We start from the raw sequence: 21,873 nt of genomic DNA, 5'->3' as shown, positions 1-21,873 counted from the left end.
CACATCAGCTTCCTCAGGATCACTAGGCAACCTACCTTGGTGTTTCTTCATTGGACCAATCAGAAACCGCCATGGTTAAGTCCAGCCAATCGGAGCTTACGAGGGGAGGCTCTCCCCTCCCCCCCATTGTGTTGCGATCCAGACAAACACCACTAAAAGGAGGCAGGTTTGGGTTGAACCTGACAGCTGGTCAATCCAATGAAGGAACCTCGGTACAATAGAGGAGAGGCCTGAGCTCCCAAGCCCCATCGAACCGGCCAATCCAAATGTTAAGTAAGCTAGCTCCAGCTGCCGAGCGAGAGGTTTCTGTTGGTCAATCTCAGTGTAACAGTGTATACTAGCACAATAAAGTGAGGTGTGTTGGGATACAATAAAGCTAATAATAAACATTTAAAAATTGGTTGTGTTTGACAATTAGCTTATTCCTAATTATCCTGTTCCAGAAAAGCCTGATGTGGCTCAGCTTATGAACCTTTATTTGGTTTACGTTAAACAGGATGGGTACTTTTCTACCATCACATACATACCAACATTCTCTATTTAACGCTTGTTACTAGCAAACCTATGAATAATGTATGTTTTTAGAATATGTCTGCTGAAACCGCAAGAGGCAAGCAGACCAAGTTTTAAGTCTTCTGTTTCTAAAGCAAAGGAAATGGTCAAGCCTGGAACCATGTCCAGGGTTTCTCACTAAGGGCACAGTCTTTCACACCACCACTCAAAAATTCTAGGAAGTGTGCTCAACTCTTGCAAAGTAATATCTACCGAAATGATCTCGAAATTAGTGCCTAAACACTTTCTGCTAATTATATAAAAATTGGAAGCCATGAAAGAGTATAGATGCTTAACAATATTTTATTTATGCTCTGTAAAATGCCAGACTTTTAAAATCAGTTATCATTTTGTCTTACAGTAAAAATTTTTTTTAAAAAAGGTAAAGTACCAATATTCAATTATACATTATATATTATCATGTTAATACACTATATCAAACTACTGAAGAGAATTGTTTTAATAACACAGTTGCAAACAAAACCAGTTAAATGGTATAGTTTTAACACAAGTAAAAAGTTAATTCCTTCCAAAATATAACACCAAAATAAACATTATTTGTTTCAAAAATGGCTTTAGAGGACCTTAAAAAATTAATGTTTGTTTAAAGTGTCCACCAAAATGGAAGATAAATCAATATTGAGTAGCTATTAAACAGAATCAATTATGACAATGGTTCTTTTGGTTTTATTAAAAAGTTCTATTGGATTTGTCTTAGATAAGTTTAAGGATCACAATATGATAGCTAAGAATTCATTTTAGTGTACTAACTGCTTAAGACTACATATAAATTTCCAGAGGTAGGGCAAACACACCTTACAATAGTAATATAGTATCCTTTAAATGTAGAGATGAACTTTGCAATCATGCAGAAGAAAAATAATTTTTATATATGTTCCTTTGGTTCACTCAACTTTCTTCTTTTTGTCACTGACTCTTGACTAGCAGAATCAAGGTGATGAAGAACCTGTCAAAAGAAAACAACTACTAAGAATCGGTATTTTACAGTTTAAATGTCTTTAGTTTTATATCTTTTTATGTTTCTGAAGTTTCTTTCTTCTTCTTTATCAAAAATTATACCTAGTATATCTACGTCCTTCTAAAGTAGGTTACCTGGGTTCTTTAAAAGTAGGGGAAATTTTATTATTGACATATTTAAATCTTCTGATGGCTGCTGAAAGTACATACTTGCAAATTATAAGGGTTGTTGGAGTAGATAAATTGAGTTAACATTATGCTCTCAAAATAGTAAAATATTTTGGGGGATACAGAGAGGGAAAAAGGATTATAAAATGAGCTGCAGATAGAAAAGCAGTCTACCTAGGCACAATGTAAGATTAAAATCATGTTTTGTTTTTGTATCCTTGGTACTTAGCAGTGCCTAATAGATAGTAGACATTTAATGCACACTTTTGAATGACTGCGATGACAAACTAGGAAAATTCCTAACAAGATTTCCTGAGTTATTGAACTTTGATTTTTCTGGAAGAAACTTACAAAGGATACGATTGAGCCCTAACTGGTTTGGCTCAGTGGATAGAGCATCAGCCTGCAGACTTAAGGGTTCCAGGTTCGATTCCGGTCAAGGGCATGTACCTTAGTTGCGGGCACATCCCCAGTGGGGAGTGTGTAGGAGGCAGCTTATCGATGTTTCTCTCTCATCGATGTTTCTAACTCTCTATACCTCTCCCTTCCTCTCTGTAAAAAATAAAATATATTAAAAAACAAACAAAATAAACAAACAAAAAAAACAAAGGATACAATTGAATTATGATTTTGCAGGGAGAGAAATCAAGGCTTAATACACTGGGAAAAATGAAAGACTCTAATATATTAGTGACATGTCAAATTATTCCATTTTCTGCTTAAGATATGTAAATTTTTTAGATTACCCCTTTAACATTTGATTTTTAAAAAGTTTTCAGTTTCTAATTTTAACCTATTAATAACACTAAAAATTATAGTTGAAAAAGTATAAATATTTATCTCAGAAATGACAAATACATTATCTCACTTAGTAAAATAAGATTCCAAATATAAAACAACTGTTATAGGATTTAGGTCAGGGAAAATTTTTCCTCCTAAGGTACTAAGAAGAAATACTATATATATATATATATATATTTTTTTTTTTTTTAAAATATGTTTTATTGATTTTTTACAGAGAGGTAGGGAGAGGGCTAGAGAGTTAGAAACATCGACGAGAGAGAAACATCTATCAGCTGCCTCCTGCACACTCCCCACTGGGGATGTGCCTGCAACCAAGGTACATGCCCTTGACCGGAATCGAACCTGGGACCCTTGAGTCCACAGACTGACGCTCTATCCGCTGAGCCAAACCAGTTAGGGCAGAAATACTATATTTTTAAGGAACAACTGGATTTGACAACTTATCTGTTTCTGCTTTAGTTTTGATCTTAGAAAGTTCAGATCAAATTTGTGACCCAATTTTAACTCTATATAAATAAAATGGCTTGAATATTCTTGTACTCTCAATTTTTCATTCTCATATTTTCCTGATACTGATTTTATTTTATAAATTCCTCCAGCTACTTCAAATCATTCATGGAATCAGACATTAAATATTTACATGGAGAAAATTAATACACCAACATACTGCATCTTATTTTAAAATCATTCCATTTTTTAGAACCAAATATATTTTTAAAAGATTTGGATATCAGAATTCTGAGGTATATCAAGGGATTTTATATTTGTCATCTTCAATTTAATCCATGATAATGATATTCTGATACTTGCCATTTTATTCTACCTATTTATTATCATAAGACTTACTGTTTTTCCAGATTCTAGTTGACTTCTCTTCCGATTTGCTTTAGAAGATTTTACTGGTTTATTTTCATTAGCCTCCAAAAATAGAGAATAATTACTAATGGGTTACTTCTCAAAGAACAAATAACACTTGATTTTTAACCATAGGCACTATATGAAGTTTTTAAAATTTTTTTTTAAATAGCTATAATCCAGACACCATGCCATTCACCTATTTAATAGTTCATAGAGCTATACTATCATTACCATTGTCAATTTTAGAACATTTAGAGAACACTCTAAAAACGAACCCTCTCCCGTTATAGTTATCACTCATCTATTCCCTCATCTTCCCATCAACTCCATGACTTTCTGAATTTATAGAAATCCCTATTCTGGACTTTCATGTAAATGGAATCATATAATATGTGGACTTTTGTGATTGATTTCTTACACTTAGCATAATGTTTTTAAGGTCCATCCAAGTTGTAGCATGTACTGATACACCATTTCTTTTTATAGCTGAACTAGAGGCCCAGTGCACGAAATTCGTGTGTGGATATGGTCCCTAGGCCTAGTCTGCGATCAGGGCCATCTTCCTGGCTGCCAGCAGCCGGCCCTGCCCCCTGCCGCCACCTACCCCGGTTCTGCATTCACCATCGGGCAATTGGAGCCTACCAGCCGGGGGGGGGGGAGGGACCAAAAGGTCAGCTGTTCCACCTGCTGCTACCCACTCCCGTTCCCTGTTCGCCATCGCCATTGGGCGATGGGAGCCTGATGGCCAGGGAGAGGGACCGAGAGTCAGCCCTTCCATCCACTCACCGGCCCCACCCCCGCCACGGGCTGCCCTCTGTGTGTGGGGCGACCAGCAGGGGGCAGGGGCTTTGGCCTGGTGCCGCCTCATCCCCTGCCACCCATCCCTGGGTCCCTGTTCACCATCAGGTGATCAGAGCCTGCCGGCCGGGGGGGAGGGGGGGGGGACCAAGAGGTCAGCTATTCGCCCCCACTGCCACCCACCTCGGTTCCTGTTCACCATCATCAGGCAATGGGAGCCTGATGGCCAGGGGGAGGGACTGAGAGGTTGGCTGTTCCATCCGCTTTCGGCCTCACCCCCACCACATTGCCCTCTGTGTGTGGTGTGACTGGTAGGGGGCGGCGGCCTTGGCTTGGTGCCACACACATTCCCCCACCCCCAGCCCTGGGTCCCTGTTTGCATCAGGCAATCGGATTCTGCTGGCCGGGGAAAGTGACCAGTGCCGGGGAAGGTGGTCAGTGCACCTCATAGTGACTGGTCGAGCGGTCATTCTGGTTGTTCTGCTGTTATGGTTGCAGGGCTTTTATTATATAGGATAATATTCTATTGTATGTATATGCCACATTTTGTTTATTCATCCTTTGATAGACACTTAGGTTTTTTTCCATCTTTTGACTACCGTGAATAATGTCAGATATTCAGTTTTTAAAATGAATACTGAATGACAAATTATTATCTATCATACTATTATTCTTTAAAAGGACATAATTTTCTGATGCTTGAAATGTACTCTTCAATAGTAAATCCTTAGTATATATACTATTAAATATTTTCATTTATTGCCCTTTCCTAACCATAATTCAGTCATGATTCTCAAAATCAGGAGTACTTTTGGCAGACTTGGAAAAACATAGGCAATTTCAGAAATGAATTTATGTTCCCAACACATCCTAATATTACATTACAAGGAAATCTTTGAACCATGACCTCCTGGTTCATAGGTTAATGCCCAACCACTGAGCCACACCCGCCAGGCTACCTAATAATGGTTTTTAATTCTGGCTTTTCTCCCTATATCCTAAAAAAGGATACTCATCCTAAACAGAAGTTTCCTAGGAAGAATATTTTGCTGCTAGAAATACTAATTTTTGAAATTCTTTTATCTTTTGCTTTCATCAGCAGACTAGTTTGAACGCTGTTTTATGCTAGTTCTAACTTCCCATTGAGAATGTTGGGGGGAAAGGACACCTAAAAATGGCAGTGATGTGCTGGTAAATGTTTAACAACTGGTTCTCTGGGAACAAATCCTGGGTTGAGGCATTTGCTGATATCCATGCTGTAAATACTCTATCATGTCCAATTTCAAGCTGCCAACATTATGTCACTGAATGAGGAGTGGGGAGAAATACTCCAGCATACCACTGTTAAAGTGCACTGTTTTCTATTTTTGGACATAATATTTTGCATATTTTACAGAATGCTTTTTTTCACCTCTGAACCTTTGAGAGTAACTTAAAGGTTTAAAATAAAATACAAATTTCTATTTAATATAATTCATACCAAAAAGTAAAACAAAGCAGTGTTTGCCTTTTTGCTTAAGAACATGAGATTCATTTTATGCAAGATGTATATAAAACATTCATTTTTAATGTCTTATTAACAAGATAATCCATTTATAAGATAGAACATGGAACATTTTGGCATTTCCTTGGGAGTCTACTCGTATATAATAGTGTCACTTCTCAAAGCCTTTTCTGGATGTCCCTCTCTAATGTACCTTCAATGAAATTAACCATTCTTTCCTTTGTGGCTCTATGTAGCTTATTCAGACTGCTATAATGGCCCTATATCACTGCTTGTTGACCTCCAATTACTAAACTTTTAGCTAAGAACAGGAACTATGTGTTATTTTTAACACCTAATAAAGTATCTGACACATAGTAGGTGCTTACTAAATATTGGTCCAATAAATGAAGTGTTCATAAACAAAATAAACTCATATACGGGGGGAAGTTATAAGGTTAGAATGGAAAACAATCTAAAGAGACACTTACTATTTTACTGTGAAAAATTCTTCCACTTCTTGTTTTGCTTTCAGACATAACAAGTTCAGATGTTTTACTGACTAACTGCTCAACCTAGAGAAGAAAATAATTACACATAATATAATCCTATTGAACCATGTGTTCTCATAACACAATAATAGGATTTAAAAATTCAATTATAGTCTGGCCGGTGTGGCTCAGTGGTTGAGCATCAACATATGAATCAGGTGATCGTAGTTAGATTCTCAGTCAGGGGGACAGAGGGTCAGGGCATCAGGGTAAATACTTGGGTTTTAGGCTTGATTCCTGGTTGGGGGCATGCAGGAGGCAGCCAGTCAACGATTCTCTATTATCATTGATTTTCTATCTCTCTCTCTCTTTCCCTTCCTCCCTGAAATCAATAAAAATATTTTTAGCCGAAACCGGTTTGGCTCAGTGGATAGAGCGTCGGCCTGCGGACTGAGGGGTCCCAGGTTCGATTCCGGTCAAGGGCATGTGCCTGGGTTGCGGGCACATCCCCGGTGGGAGATGTGCAGGAGGCAGCTGATCGGTGTATCTCTCACATCGATGTTTCTAACTCTCTGTCTCTCTCCCTTCCTCTCTGTAAAAAAATCAATAAAATATATTTTAAAAAAATATTTTAAAAAATAATTCAATCACATAAAATTTAGGGTCTTGTTTGTTGAGGTAATGAAACTTAGTAATTTTGAGTTGGTTTTTACTGTCATAAAAAGTACAAATATAAAGATAGTGAAACTGACACTGTTCACAGTTGACTATTCTCTGAGCTGAGAAAGTCCCAAATGATCATCACCAGGCACTACTCTTCTAGAAGAAAAACTTTAGCTCACTGCCAATGGAAAAAGGGGCTGTGTAAAGGGGGACAATCATCAATAACATTTTCAAGTTCATTTTACCTAAATGTTACTTCTAGATTTTACTGTAAATGGAAAACAAAATTAAACATGTTCTGCTCCAAGACAACAAAAATGTATTATATATAATATTATATATTATATAATCCATTTGTAAATAGAAAGGGTGGTGTATAGTAATTGCTTAAGATTCCATCTAGCTCTGAAATATTGAGATTCTATGAACAGTATGTAGATTATTAAACAAATCTACCAATATTATACTTAAAACTTTCAACATATAATTCCCGAATTTTGTTAATGAGCATTCTTAATACCTAATTTTCTTCTAAAAGACCTAGATTAAGAAAATCTGAGAAATAACTAAATAAACACATAAGAAACAGTCTTAAAAAAAAAAAGTTAAGCCCTAGCGGGTTTGGCTCAGTGGACAGAGCGTTGGCCTGTGGACTGAAGGGTCCCTGGTCAAGGCATGTACCTCAGTTGCAGGCTTGATCCCCATGCAGGAGGAAACCAATCGATGTGACTCACTCACATTAATATTTCTCTCTCTGCACTCTCTCCAAGAATCAATGGAAAAATATCCTCGGGTGAGGATCAACAAAAATAAAAATAAGAAAAAAACAAAAGTAAGATGGAACTATCAAGTTTATACCTGAGAAGGAGAAACTGAAAGCTCTGGAACTTCTTTAGATTTCATAATCTCATCTTCCTCACAAGCTAAATTTGGTTCTGAAAAAAAAAAAAAAGAGTTAAAAGCATAAAACTGAGTTAGAAGTGAATCAATCTACATTTACATTAACTTCATACCTCCAAGTTCAGAAGATCCAGGATTTTTTTTCTGCTCTTCTGTTTTCATTTCAATGTCAAAATCATCCTATATAATTACATGGGGAATAAAAGGACACATTTCAAAAATAAAATAAAATAACTTGGTGGACCTATTTAAACAAATTTGTTTTCTGTGAAGGTTAAATCCTATAAAATAATCCTATATAATAAAAGGCTAATATGCAAATTGCCCCCTTGACCAAATCCTTTTAGAGTTCGACCAGAGGGCAGGGCCAGCCCACCAACCACCTGCAGCCCCTCCCCGCAGCTGGCCTGATCTGCCTGGGCCAGACCCCACCCATGCACGAATTTGTGCACCTGGCCTCTAGTATAACATAAGACTACAACTACCTTATGCTTGCTAGAAATAAAATGGTCGTATAATTACTATAACAAGGCAACTTACTTATCCAAAGTATAAAATACTTTACAGGGTTGCTTTGAGGACAAATGATAAAAATATACAATTTTCTCAAAATGTATAATGGTTCTAAGAACCCTTAGATCTTACTGTGTTTGAGGGCACTGAATTAGACATATTCACAAAACAAGCTGCCACTTCTATTGTTCTGGAATTTCCACAGAGATGTTAGCATACACTCTGAACAGGTTTAATGTCTACTTCATAAGTATTATTCCCTATGTGACATATGTCAAAGAACTTTAAATATTTTTTTAAAATATGTTTTTATTGATTTTAGAGAGAAAAAGGGAGAGGGAGAGAGAGAAACATCGATAGGCTGCCTCCTGCATGGGGTAGGATGGGAAGGGGTGGGGGATGGAGCTTGCAACCCAAGCATGTGTCCTGACCGGAACTGAACCAGTGACCTCCTGGTGCATGGAACAACACTAAACCAACTGAGCCAGGGCCAAGCTTTAAATATTTTAAAGAATGCTACATAAATCCCAGACATATTTGTTTATAAAGCAAGACTGTGGTTTAGTTTTTAGGGAAAATATTTCTTCTTTGACAGTATTGGTTGAAAATGAAAATTTTTCTATTTGTAAGGATGTGGGGACAGAGCCTAAATCAGAATAGTCAGAACTGTGGTCCCAATTTAGGATAAAATGAGACAAGAACAAACAACAAAGATGAGATTAAAGAAAATTATGTTAATGATGAAAGATTTCCTTGGAGTGAGGCAACAACAACAAAAGCTTTCTTATACTTATACTAGGGGCCTGGTGCATGAAATTCGTGCACAGGGGGTGGGTCCCTCAGCCCGACCTGCACCCTCTCCAATCTGGGAACCCTCAGGGGAGCCCTCTCCAACCCAGGAGTTTCTGTCTGTCTTTGCAATCATATGAGCGAATTGTCTGAGACCTCAACCCAGTTTGGTTTGATGCTCACAGAATAATAGAGGTCTTTTTTTTTCTTTGCTCCATTGGTGGGAGATTTCCTAGAAGTAGCAGGATATCTTCCTTTTAATTTTTCCTCAACACTCTGACTTTACTATGTCTCTCACCTTTGCTTTCCCTCCAACTCCCACCCGCAACAGTAACTTGCTCCAGGCTCATTTTGCTCTAGTGTCTAGGAGATCCCGCAACACGTCTGCCACCAGAACTATGATTCCCAGCATTCTTGGTGCTCCCCACGCTCTGGGCTTCTGCTTCCAGTACAGGGGCTGCATAAACCAAAAGGACTGGGAACTCCAGCCGCCCGCAGGCCTGGCTGACAGGACCGGATACTCCAGTGGTGTCCCTGGGACCCAGGCTGCTTGGCGCCAGAGTGTGCATGCTGGCCACAGGCTTGGAGTGGCCAGGGTCCTGGGGATGCCCGCCGCATTGCCCCAGCAACGTGGCAGGTGAGCAGGCATCCCGCCCCGCCCCTGGCTGCTTGGCACCTGTGCGTGTGCGCGCTGCCCACAGGTCTGCCAACTCTGTTGGGCTAATTTGCATACTCACTCCTGATTGGCTGTGGGAATCTTGGAGGGACAGTCAATTTACATATTTGTCCATTATTAGTATAGATTCATCCATTCATTCAACCAATACTGAGAATGCACACTTGTAAATCTAAGTGCTAGGTACAGGAGGACAACAATAAGATACTTTTTCTTCCTTCTAGGAACTCCATGCAGCTTAAGGACTGACTCTCCAGGCCCTAAAAAAGTTCAAGCAGAGCTAATAGAATTGTAAAAAGGGTTCCAGCATTAGTTGGAGAATTGGACTGGATCAGTGGTTTTCAAACTATGCTCCAGAGACCAAACTATGCTCACCACTATGAGGGGAGGTCAAGTGGTTGGCTGGGCCTCTAGGACCATTCCAGGCTTCATTCAAACTTGTTGCACTTTTTTTTTTTTTAAATATACATTTTATTGATTTTTTACAGAGAGGAAGGGAGAGGGATAGAGAGTTAGAAACATCCATGAGAAACATCCATCAGCTGCCTCCTGCACACCCCCTATTGGGGATGTGCCCGCAACCAAGGTACATGTCCTTGACCGGAATCGAACCTGGGACTCTTCAGTCCACAGGCCGACGCTCTAGCCACTGAGCCAAACTGGTCAGGGCAAACTTGTTGCACTTTTAAATAATGTTTGTATTGAGATAAAAAGCATTAAAACATTTTGAATTTTTAAACTGGGTTGGGCATATTCAGAGTGTATACTAATATCTGTATGGAAATTCCAAAGCTATGAAAGTGGTAGCTTATTGTGTGAACATTTCTAATTTAGTACCCTCAAACACCAATAAGATCTAGAGGTTCTTAAGAAACCAGGATACATTTTGAGAAAGTTGTATATTTTTATAATTTGTCTTTTAAAACAAGCCTATACCTTCTTTAAGGTCCCTTCCAACCTTGAGTTTATGTTTCTGATTCAATATTTATTCAAATATTAACATGAGCTATTAAAGTCCTTATTGAGGCAAACATTTATTACTACTGTACTTTATATCTCTTTAAATACACTTACAGATGTATTATGCTCCTGTTTATCTTCTGGATCATCTTTGTCCATGAGTATTTTTTGAAATGGTGTTTTTAACTGGTTTGGAAATAATATAGTTGAATCAATATTTTCCATTCGTTCTTTCTCGGTGGTCACCTTTACTTTGAAGGTGTGAAAGGGTGTTGGGACTTCTCCCACATTTAAGTACATAGGCTCCCCTTCAAATATCACTCCTTCACAATCACCATCCTTAAAACCAGGAGGCTGGTAACCTGGGGGTGTAACTGCAAAAAAGTAAGTATAAACTGTGCTGTTCACGAAATTGAAGAAAATATTATTATAAAAATATATGCAGATTGAAGAAATTTCAAATACAATAAAAAGTAAAAATCACCCTCCTATTGTTTCCAAGTTCTTATTTTATTCCCTAAAGGTAACCTTTTTTTTTTTCCATTTGACTGTCTGTGTGATCTTGAGGAAATTATTTATCATCCTTGATTTGATTTACTCATTTGTCAAATGGGGAAAATAACAGGACCTACCCTCATAGGGTAATTGTGGATATTAAATGAATTAAAGTGTGCAAAATGCTCAGAACGGGACTGGCACATAGTATTTAATAAATGCCAGTTGTTTTTATGTTGTTGCTTTATGTTCTTTCAGAAGACAGATTATGCATATAAAATTTATAATATTCTATGTATATTCATATATATATACTTAAAAACACAAATAAGATCATACCTGTGCCAACCTGTTTATAACATCTTTTAAATGTTTTAATATTTCTTGAATAACAATGTATCAGCGAATTTTTAACCCTTTTCGGTCCAACCTTGAGGCTGACTCGACAGACCAGGCGCTAAGAGCAGGTCCAATGTTGAGCAATAAGAACATTTTTTAAGAACTTTTTAGTTCAACATTCAATCCCGTCAATTAATTTGGACCAGACTGCTTGAATTCCAAAAATAACATTGGACCCCAAAGGGTTAAAAATAATTTTTTAATGTTTTTACTGATTTGTAGAGAGAGAAAGGGAGAAGGATAGAGAAATAGAAACATTGATGAGAGAGAAACATCTGATGATTGGCTGCCTCCTGCACACCCTCCCCACTGGGGATTGAGCGTGCAACCCAGGCATATGCCTTGACCCCGAATCAAACTGTGACCTCTTGGTTCCTGCGTCCATGCTCAACTGCTGAGCCATACCGGACGGGTTATCAGTGCATACTTTTTAATAGCTTGCACAGTATTTTATTATATAGATGCACCATAATTTATTTACATAATCCTCCAATGAAGGACACTCAAGGTTGTTTCCAGTTTGTTCCTGTTTTAACCAACAGTATAATGAAAATCCATATATACATATATATACATATATATGTGTATACATATATATACATATATACATGTATATACATATATATGTGTATATATATATATATATTGCATATTTGTATAAGTATATTCCTAAGATATTTTCCTAGCTATAGAATTTTTGGATTAAAGGCAATGTGCATTTAAAATTGTAATACTGCCAAATTGTTATTTAAAAATGTTGTACCTATGCATATTCTCTCAAGAGTATATAAAAATGCCTGCTTCCCTCCCACACACCCTTGCCAATAATGTGTTTATAAATTTTGCTGATCTAATAAGTGAAAATGGTATGTTTCATTTCTTTAATTATGAGTAAGACTTTACCTATCATAGATGTTATCACTGGAGAAGTCTGTGTATTTTTTAAAGTGCATTTTTTCAATTCTTTCTTTTTCAAATGTTAATATTAAGTGTAAATTTTGTGATTTCAAAAAAAGTATATAACAATTTAGATCCTTACAAACATTTGGGATGAAAACCAGTCGTTTCAACAATAATAAAACATGCAGATACTAAAACAGTATGTATTGCAGCCCAGCCTGCGTGGCTCAGTGTTTGAGTGTTGACCTATGAACCAGGTCACAGCTCGATTCCCCGTCAGGGCACATGCCCAGGTTGTGGGCTCAATCCCCAGTGTGGAGTGTGCAGGAGGCAGCTGAGTGATGGTTCTCTCTCATCATTGATGTCTCTCTCTCTCTCTCTTCCCCCTTTTTCTCTGAGATCAATAAAAATATATATTTTAAAAAAATAAAACAGTATGTATTGCAAATAGTACCTTCATCATAGTAAAAAAGTTTCATGGTCAAGCAAACATCATTAGGTAAAGGTTCCAGATTTTGCATTAGAACATACATCTTGCGAATGAGGAGAATACTTGCTTTCTTGGTGTCAGCAGATGACACAGTAGATTCAGTGCTTTGATTTTGACTAGAAGAGAATCACACATTATTTTATGACACCTGTAGCTTCTAATAACATAGCTTCACATTTTACTATTTAAGATTCTTATTTCTATTATAGCATTAAGTTGTAAAGTTGAAAGGAACCATAAAATGTCATTATGATAAAAAAGTTATTATTATAAACTAGTAGCTTAATTTTACATAAATTAATATGCATTTTATATAAGATGCTTGAAGAAAACAAATCATGGATTTTAATTATATTTATAATCACTCAAACATGCAATAGCTTTCCTACCCTTTGTCTCTGTTTCCTAATTAAAATAACATACAATTAGCCACAGAATCCTGGTTTACAGCTACTCTAAGGATACTTGGTACAGCTACACCTTGATGGTTAATTGGGGATGTCTGAAAAGTTCCAAATTAATCCTGAAGTTTAGTTATATAGTATTAATATGAATAAATGGTAATCTGTCATAGAAAAAGAAAAGTATAGAACAATACCTTATGAAGTCCATGACTGGTCCATTCTCAGTGTACTTGAATTTAAATTGGTAACATTCTGAAATTGTCTTAAGTAGAAAACACTGCAGTTATGTATCTGATATACAGTACTGGAAGCCAAGTAGCTGTATACTGCTTTTGTATGACTTAATATTTACTTAATAATTTTTTCTGCCATATTAATCCCTATTGGTTCATCGAAACTTTAAAGTCCCAATAGTTGATTACCATGGTTTGGGATTTATGGCTTCAATCTTTGAGAGACATTTATTCTCCTACTCATTGCAATGTATGTTAGATTTATCAGAGAGAAGGAATTCCTTGGCAGACAGATAAGGAAGGGAGGCAGCATATCTCTTACTTTAGCAGAACGACAAAGCACAGGCCTTCAATTCTTGCTATACTGTAACCACAAGCAAGTCATTTACGCTTTTTAAAAAATATATATTTTTATTGCTTTCAGAGAGGAAGGGAGAGGGAAAGAACAACAGGAACATCAATGATGAGAGCGAATCAATGATTGGCTGCCTCCTGCATGCTCCCTACTGGGGATTGAGCCCACAACCCTGGCATGTGTCCTGACAGGGAATTGAGCCGTGACCTCCTGGTTCATAGGTCACGGGGAGCAGGCCTAAGCCAGCAGTCGAACATCCCCAAGGGCTCTCAGACTGCGAGAGGGTGCACGTCGGGCTGAGGGACCCTGCCCCCCCCCCAAGTGCACGAATTTCATGCACCAGGCCTTTAGTAATTTTATAAAAGGAATACTATAAAGAACCAAAAGTCAGGATATTTAAGTTATTTCAAATGGTCTGTGGCTTTGTGACCTAGGATCAGTCACATAATCTCTCCTGTAGTAAGTGTATTAATTTGTTTGAAGGTAACTATACAAACCCTGTTTTACCTCAAAAAAGTCTTTATGAGGTTCAAACTTGAAAATATATGTGAAAGTGCATTGATTAAAACACAATTAAAAGCATAAGATATTATATTATAATTTAAGTTATTTTTTAGATATTAGAGGCATTATGTATCTTTACTAACTTAAGCAGAGTTACCTGAGGGTCTTCTGGGTTGGTGTATACCTATTTTAAAATAATTTACAATTGAGTGATACAAGGCTAAGTATTCAAGGAGAAGTAAATTAGTTGTTTAGACTAAACTATTACATGAACTCAGCAAAATAAAATACAAAACAACCCCCTATAATATTAATTTGATACTTTTCCTCCATTAAATAGATTAGTTATTTGAATAAAGTGACATAATTAATTGATGGTTTTAGTATTACTTAATTAAGCAAGGTAGAATTTTACTGTCTTTAAAAAACAACAACATATAATTTAAAAATACTTACAGCTAGAACAACAATCCTTAGCTGAAATACAACAAAGAACAAAAATCTTACTTTTATTGTATAAAATGTTTTCATGATGGATCATAAGAATTCTGTCCTATTTCAAAATTTATTCCTAGTAAAAAATAATCTTGCAGAAAATAGACTTCATATGATGCATATAGAGCAATACATACTTTACATGTCTTTCTCTATTCCCTAAAACATCTACTTCTAGTTGACTTACTGAAGGATGAAACTCATGTTATTTGCTTAAGCAAACAGGAGCATTACTGCCAGTTACAAGAAAAATATGTATTTTGAAAGAACACATTAAATCTTTCCAATGTGAAAACTAACTTTGAAAGGAGAAAAAATACAGAATTCAGGGCCCTGGTCATTTAATAAAGGGAAGAGGCTTTTGAGACCACAGAACAGAGAATCACAGGAAATCATTCACTCAAGTAACCTGCCAAAATCTAAGAGTCATCCTTGATTTAGATCTTTGGCTAATACTTCAGAACCAATCTACCACCAAGTCCAATCAATTCTACTATGAAACATATCTTAAATCTCTTTTTTTTTTTCTCCTCTTCTGTTATCCTGGTCTAAGCCACCAGTTTGTTTGTTTTACCAGTACTGTAATAATAGATTAAAGTGCTATTCTCCTTAATTTCAATCTTATTCTACTTCTATAGTATATTCTCTAAATAGCAGCCAGAGTGATTTCTAATTTAACATATAAATCAAATAATGTTACATTTCTACTCAAAATCTTCAAATGATTTTTATTTGCACCTAAAGTAAAATCCAAACTCTTTACCTACATAGCTGTGAATGCTCCTGCCCTCCTTCTCTCCAAGCTCATCTCCTGCCACTCTACACTGTTGATTGCACTACAATCATACTGGCCTTTTTGTTCCTTGAACTCTCCAAACTCCCCTCCAGCTCTGAGTTTGCTGCTCTGCTAGGAATATTCTCTCCCTAATATCAGTGCCTGCCTGGTTTATTCTCATTTAAGTCTCAGCTTAAATCCCACCTACTCACATAGTTCCTCTGAACACCCCATCTAAAGTTACCTTACCTTTCATTTGCCACCTATTATTTCTAAAAATTTTAATTGCACTTAGCTGACTTGCTTGTTTGACCACTGTTAGCTTACCCAGCTCCTACCCAGAATATGTGTCTAGCACACAGTAGGCACTCAATATTTAATAAACATTAAATATTTAATGCCTTAATGAGGGAGATTAGTGACCATAGATAAAATTTCACCTTTCTCAACTTTATTTCACTTCTTTGTATATGTTTATATAAATATATGCTAACTATACAAAAAGGCTCATGGTCTATCGTAAAACTTTATTAATTGAAATTTCACTAATTCAGAATTTGTGACAATATAACTTAGACTAATGGAAATTTATTTTTGAATGCTCATGAATAAATTATTAAATTATCAGTATAAATAAGAGTAGAGAAGGCATGTGAAACTAATTAATAAACTATTTATTTATTTTTTAAAATATATTTTTATTGATTTCAGAGAGGAAGGGAGAGAGACATAGACACATCAATGATGAGAAAGAATCATTGATGGGCTGCCTCCTGCACAATTCCTCCTGGGGACTGAGTCCACAACCCCCGGCATGTGCCCTGACTGGGAAGTGAACCATGACCTCCTGGTTCATAGGTCTATGCTCAACCACTGAGCAACACCAGCTGGGCATGAATAAACTACTTAAAGAGCTTTGAATTCATTGTTTTTGTAAATTAATATGTGTGTTAATGAGTGTTAACAACCACAACTGTCTTGGCAAAATCTGTGATATAGTAATTCTATTAGCTTTAAATGAGGGAAATATTGGTCTTTAAAATATTCAAATGTTTAGGCTTTTCAGTAATTTGATCTGGCCTATGCTAAAGTTAGTTTAAATTAATGTTTTACTACATGGTAATTAATGTTACATATGTAGAATAAATTCTGGAGAAAAAGGATAAAGAGATATTGACTTACATATTTTTTCTGTAAAGCATCATAGCATCCTCGCATCCTAAAAAAATAATCAAGGATTCATTTTTAGATTGAATGCATTTCCAGAAAATAATTCTTTTAATAAATCTCATTATCTAATGACTAAATAATATAAAATTTTCTTATTAAAGCTTCTGTCTTATTAACTAGTTTAAAATAATGAAAACAAACAATGCCAAGAATATAAAATGCTGATATGGAGGGAAGGGAAGATATAAATATCTGACCTCAGCCTGGCCAGCGTGGCTCAGTGGTTGAGCATTGACCTGTGAACCAGGAGGTCATGGTTCCATTTCCAGTCAGGGCACATTCCTGGGCTTCAGGCTCGATCCCCAGTGTGGGGTGTGCAGGAGGCAGCCAATCAATGGTTCTCTCTCATCATTGATGTTTCTATATCTCTCTTCCTCTCCCTTCCTCTCTGAAATCAATAAACAATATATTTTAAAAAATAACAAGTGAAATATCTGACCTACTATTTGTGGGGAACAATAATAGGAAAATGAAGCTCACATGGAGCATAAAATAAAGAAAAAATTTAATGCAAAAATCCAAAGACCTGCAAATATAGTATCCAAGGTTAAAGGGGGACTTGCTAAAATTGGGTTAAACACTGAAATGTATCCAAGGTACAAAAAATGTGATTTAATAAAAAAAAAAATCCTATTGTTAGGTATCATTTTACTTACCAATGCACTAACTGTGAAGCTCCTGGACAACTTTTATTTTCTTTCAGAATTTTGACACAAAGATCTACACATAAAAATTATAAATTTAGAGCTATTTAAGATTAGTAAACATCTAGAAATTTAAAGTGAAGATTATGTTCTTCAGCTGTGTATTATCTATAATAATCCTATATAATAAAAGGGTCATATGGAAATTGACCGAACGGTGGAACGACCGGTTGCTATGATGCACACTGACCACCAGGGGGCAGATGCTCAATGCAGGAGCTGACCCCTGGTGGTCAGTGTGCTCCCACAGGAGGACTGCCGCTCAGCCACAAGTTGGGCTGGGGGCTGGAAAGTGCACTGACGGTGGGGGGAGCCTTTCCGGCCTCTGCGACACACTAAGGATGTCCGACTGTGGCTTAGGCCCGCTCCCCACAGGGGACATCTCCCGAGGGCTCCCAGACTGCGAAAGGGTGCAGGCCGGGCTAAGGAACACCCCCATCCCTCCAGTGCACGAATGTTGTGCACTGGGCCTCTAGTATAATAAAAATGCAATATGCTAATTAGACTGGACAGCCGAACAACCTTCCAGATGTCCTTCTGGATGACCTTCCAGATGAAGCTGGGGCTGTGAGGGCCAAGGAAAGCTGCCATGGCCACACACCTTGCATGAATTTTGTGCATCGGGCCTCTAGTCCTATATAATAAAAGGCTAATATGCAAATAGACTGAACAGAGGAACAAACGAACAACTGGCCCCTATGACATGTGCTGACCACCAGGGGGCATGCGCAGAACATGGCGGGCGTTGGCAGCAGGCGGCAGAGCGCGGAACATGGTGGGCATAGTGGGATGGTGGAGCAGGTGAGCAGGGGCACCAGAACAAGGTCGGGTGCCGGTCGCTGTCATCAGGGCAAACCTCTGGTGGTTACTGAAAATTCTTTGCTCCCGTGCACTGCGGTCCTGCCCAGTGTTCTCACCTGCTGTCGGCAAAGGTCTGCTCCCACCCACTGCTGGCGCTGGAGCCGCCACTCGCACCTGCTCCTGGCACCCAGGGCCGGCCCCCATCGCTCGCCGCGTCAGTGGGTGTGAGCTGCCAGCTCCAATTGCCCCTCAGGGCTTCTCCACCTCCCCCTGCTCCTGAGGGGCAACTGGGGCCAGCAGCCGCCTCTCGCACCTGCTGCTGACAACAGCCCTGCTTGCACCCGCAGTCAGCGCCAGTCCCGATTGCTTGGCACTGTCAGCAGGTGCGAGTGGCGGCTGCCGGCCAGATTGTCCCTGAGGACTTCTCCACCTCCCCCTGCTCCTGAGGGGTAATCAGGGCAGCAGCCGCCACTCGCACTCACTGACGGCGCTGGCCCTGCTCGCACTCACTGACGGCGCTGGCCCTGCTCGCACTCGCTGCTGGCACCGGCCCCAATAGCTCCACGCCATCAACAGGTGGGAGCGGGGCTGGTGCCAAAAGCGTGTGGGAGCGGCAGCGATGGGAGCGGAGCTGCCGGCTGACATGGGACTGGGGGCCTCAGTGGGAGGGGCCGGGCAGGGGCATGGACAATGGGCTGAGACCCGCCCCTGTACCCACATCAGCCCCACAGCCCTCAGTTCCTGTCAAGGTGCACAAATTCGTGCACTGGGCCCCTAGTCAGTATATTATTGTCAATGAACTCTCAGGTGATTAGTATTAATATAAAAGGCTAATATGCAAATATGCAACCCAGGCTACAATGTGGATGAGCTTTGAAAACATTATGCTAAGTGAAATACGCCAGTCACAAAGGGCCACATATTGTATGATTGCAATTATACGAAATGTCCAGAATAGAAAAACCCATGGAGACAGGAAGCTGACTGGTGGTTGCTTAGGACTGGGAAGCTGAGGGAGGTGAGAGTGACTTAGTGGGCATGGAGTTTCTTTGGGAGCAATGAAAATTTACTAAAATTGACAGTGGTGACAGTTGCATATCCCTTTGAACATCTGAAAACCACTCAATTGTGCAATTTAAATGAGTGACTTGTCAGGTGTGCGAATTATATCTCAATAATAAAGCTGTTATTAAAAAAGCAAAACCTCTAAGGAAAAAATTACAGTTTTAGAGCAAGCCCATATAAGAATAACTACGTTTAAAGGAAGTTTTAAAATAAACATATTACCATCTAGGTATCTTGATCCATAAGCACATTCTGGAAATATTCCTCTCAAATACGTGATGCAGGACACGGAAATCGCTAGGAGCCTCTTCACCAGCATCAGAGAGCTCTGCTCGGTCATCATCTCGTTGGGAAACACCAACGTACTCTACGTTCGAGCGGAAGGAGACATTTCGCTTACGAAAAGGAAAGTCTTCCTTGCAGTAGACCCAGTCCTGCAAAAGCAGGTGCTCTCCCCGAGAACCCCTGGCCCTCGCAGACAATAACCCCCAGAAGGCAGCCTGGCCCCTGCGGTGGGAAGGTGCTCGCAGGCAGCAGCCCAGCGGCGACATGAAAAGCACCCGCTGCACAGACAGCAAATACCCTGCAGGCGAGGCCCCTGCAAAGGTGGCGCTCTGACCTCTGACTTCTGACCTCTGTGGGCCGTGAACATCGGTTTCTAGGAGTGGACACCATCGATGATAACTTCATCAGAGCAACCGGACCGCACGCATTCGCACCCAAGGTGAACTGACCTTGAACATCCAACATCCAACAGGCTTCTCCATTCATTCAAAACAGTTTAGCAAAAAAATCAATCAATAAATAAATATAAAAAAATCTCCATTTCTCAAAACATGGGAGTTTTCGGATATCACTAAACCCTCAAACAGCTGGCTCTAATTCTCAAATACAAAAGCAGTTGAGACTTCAAGACAACAATAAAATTAGCTAAATTAAAATGTATTAGAATACGAAAAAACTCATACCATGGGTGTTCCCTGCAGCTGGGCAGTGGCCATCTTCTGAGGAAGTATTGTCTTTAATTCAACCTTGTGAGACAAACACAAGCTTTAACGTCAGGCCTTATTTTGACCCTTTTCTAGTTTACTACCTATCCAGGCAGGAAGAACGATACGTGACTAAACGAGAGGATTCCTTTACTTAAAATGGAATCTTCAAAAACATTCATTTTGCCCTTCTTGTAAGGTCCTCATTTTAAGCCGTTTTACTAGCAAGCCTGACATAAATGGGTTAAGAAAGCTCGGATTAACGCGCCCTTGACCGCGTCCCTGCCGGGCGCGGGCGGCCGCTCTCGCCACCGAGCACACCAGGGCTACCAGGCTTTTTTTAAACAAAGCATAATCTTCTATTTTTCTTCACTTCAGAGTATTCCAACATTAACAACATTGTACAGGTAGGTACTGGGTAATGAAAAACTGCCCCTGCCAAACCCTGCACAACAATCTTTTAATTTTTGTTTTAAATTTATAGTTTCAAAATAAGCGGATCGGGTGACTTTCCTTCGCTGAGCTGGCAGCGCGGCTCTGGATGGAAAGTACTGCCCTCCTCTGTGGAACAGCCGTAAAAGGAAAACAGAAAATATTCTACATTTTTGTTTTTTACTGATTCTGGTTTCTCAATTATAACTTTGTTAAACTTTTGATGTTTCCATCTTTTGGTCCCAATGTCATTTTTCTTCATCAGACAATTCAACTAGAAAAGCTCATATAAGAGTCTATTTACTGTAAACATTTAAAGTTATCCTGACGAAGGCCGGACGAGACGTGAGTCAACCTACTTCCAAAGACCTCTGACTAGGTATACATTTTCCCCTGAATGTTTCGCCATTAAGACTTTAAGAAACTTAAAAGTAAGCAGCCGGTGACAGAAAAAGAGATTTAAAAGCAAATATTACGACTACGAATGAAATTAATAAAGGAAAACAGACACAAACGTATATAATTACATAACATCTGACGAACAGGCACCAGCGACCAGGAGAGCGCCGCCGCGAAGCACGCTCTCTGCCCAATGCGCATGCGCTTTCCTTCAACGGTTGCCCGGAAGAAGTGCGTCAGTAGCCTTTTGACCCCCGTCGAGGTCAGCTTTCCCGCCAAGAGTAGCGCAAGGCAGGCTGGGAATCCCAAGGATCTGGTGCCGCATCTCAACTAGAAAAGCCGGATGCCCGAGGGGGAGGTTAAGTGCATGTGCACAACTGTGCCGATATGCACAGATTTCCTGCCGTGACCAGTGTCCTCAACCTCCATTTAATTAACCATAGGAATCTCGGATTGTTTTCTTTGATTTCGTTATTGAATCTACCATATCGTGCATTACCACCTTATAGTCTCATGTGACTTCGGGGAAACCAGTTTGCTCTAGCGGTCTCCGACGTAAGGAATTTCTCC

General features: G+C 38.9%; 1 protein-coding gene across 2 annotated transcripts; it reads right to left on the bottom strand.

Moving 5' to 3' along the window:
* Nucleotides 1-1,438: 1,438 nt before the first annotated feature.
* Nucleotides 1,439-20,508, bottom strand: HORMAD1 (HORMA domain containing 1; the record flags this gene model as incomplete). 2 transcript variants are annotated; one of them, XM_081112863.1, is made up of 14 exons in its annotated part: nucleotides 1,439-1,519; nucleotides 3,349-3,420; nucleotides 6,133-6,216; nucleotides 7,654-7,730; nucleotides 7,809-7,875; nucleotides 10,748-11,007; nucleotides 12,882-13,033; nucleotides 13,516-13,583; nucleotides 14,571-14,597; nucleotides 14,870-14,890; nucleotides 16,866-16,902; nucleotides 17,570-17,633; nucleotides 19,706-19,850; nucleotides 20,452-20,508. In XM_081112863.1, 14 exons carry the CDS (start codon nucleotides 20,482-20,484, stop codon nucleotides 1,439-1,441), a joined length of 1,188 nt encoding a protein of 395 aa, XP_080968989.1. The 2 variants fall into 2 exon arrangements, with proteins under 2 accessions (XP_080968989.1, XP_080968988.1); XM_081112862.1 differs by lacking the exon at nucleotides 14,870-14,890 and having other exon boundaries at nucleotides 20,452-20,484.
* Nucleotides 20,509-21,873: the final 1,365 nt, after the last annotated feature.

The sequence above is a fragment of the Myotis nattereri genome (assembly GCF_964212035.1).
Source record: "Myotis nattereri genome assembly, chromosome: 18".
Lineage (NCBI taxonomy): Eukaryota > Metazoa > Chordata > Mammalia > Chiroptera > Vespertilionidae > Myotis > Myotis nattereri.
Note: the sequence above shows the minus strand (reverse complement) of the source record. Positions and strands in the feature narration are given on the sequence as shown.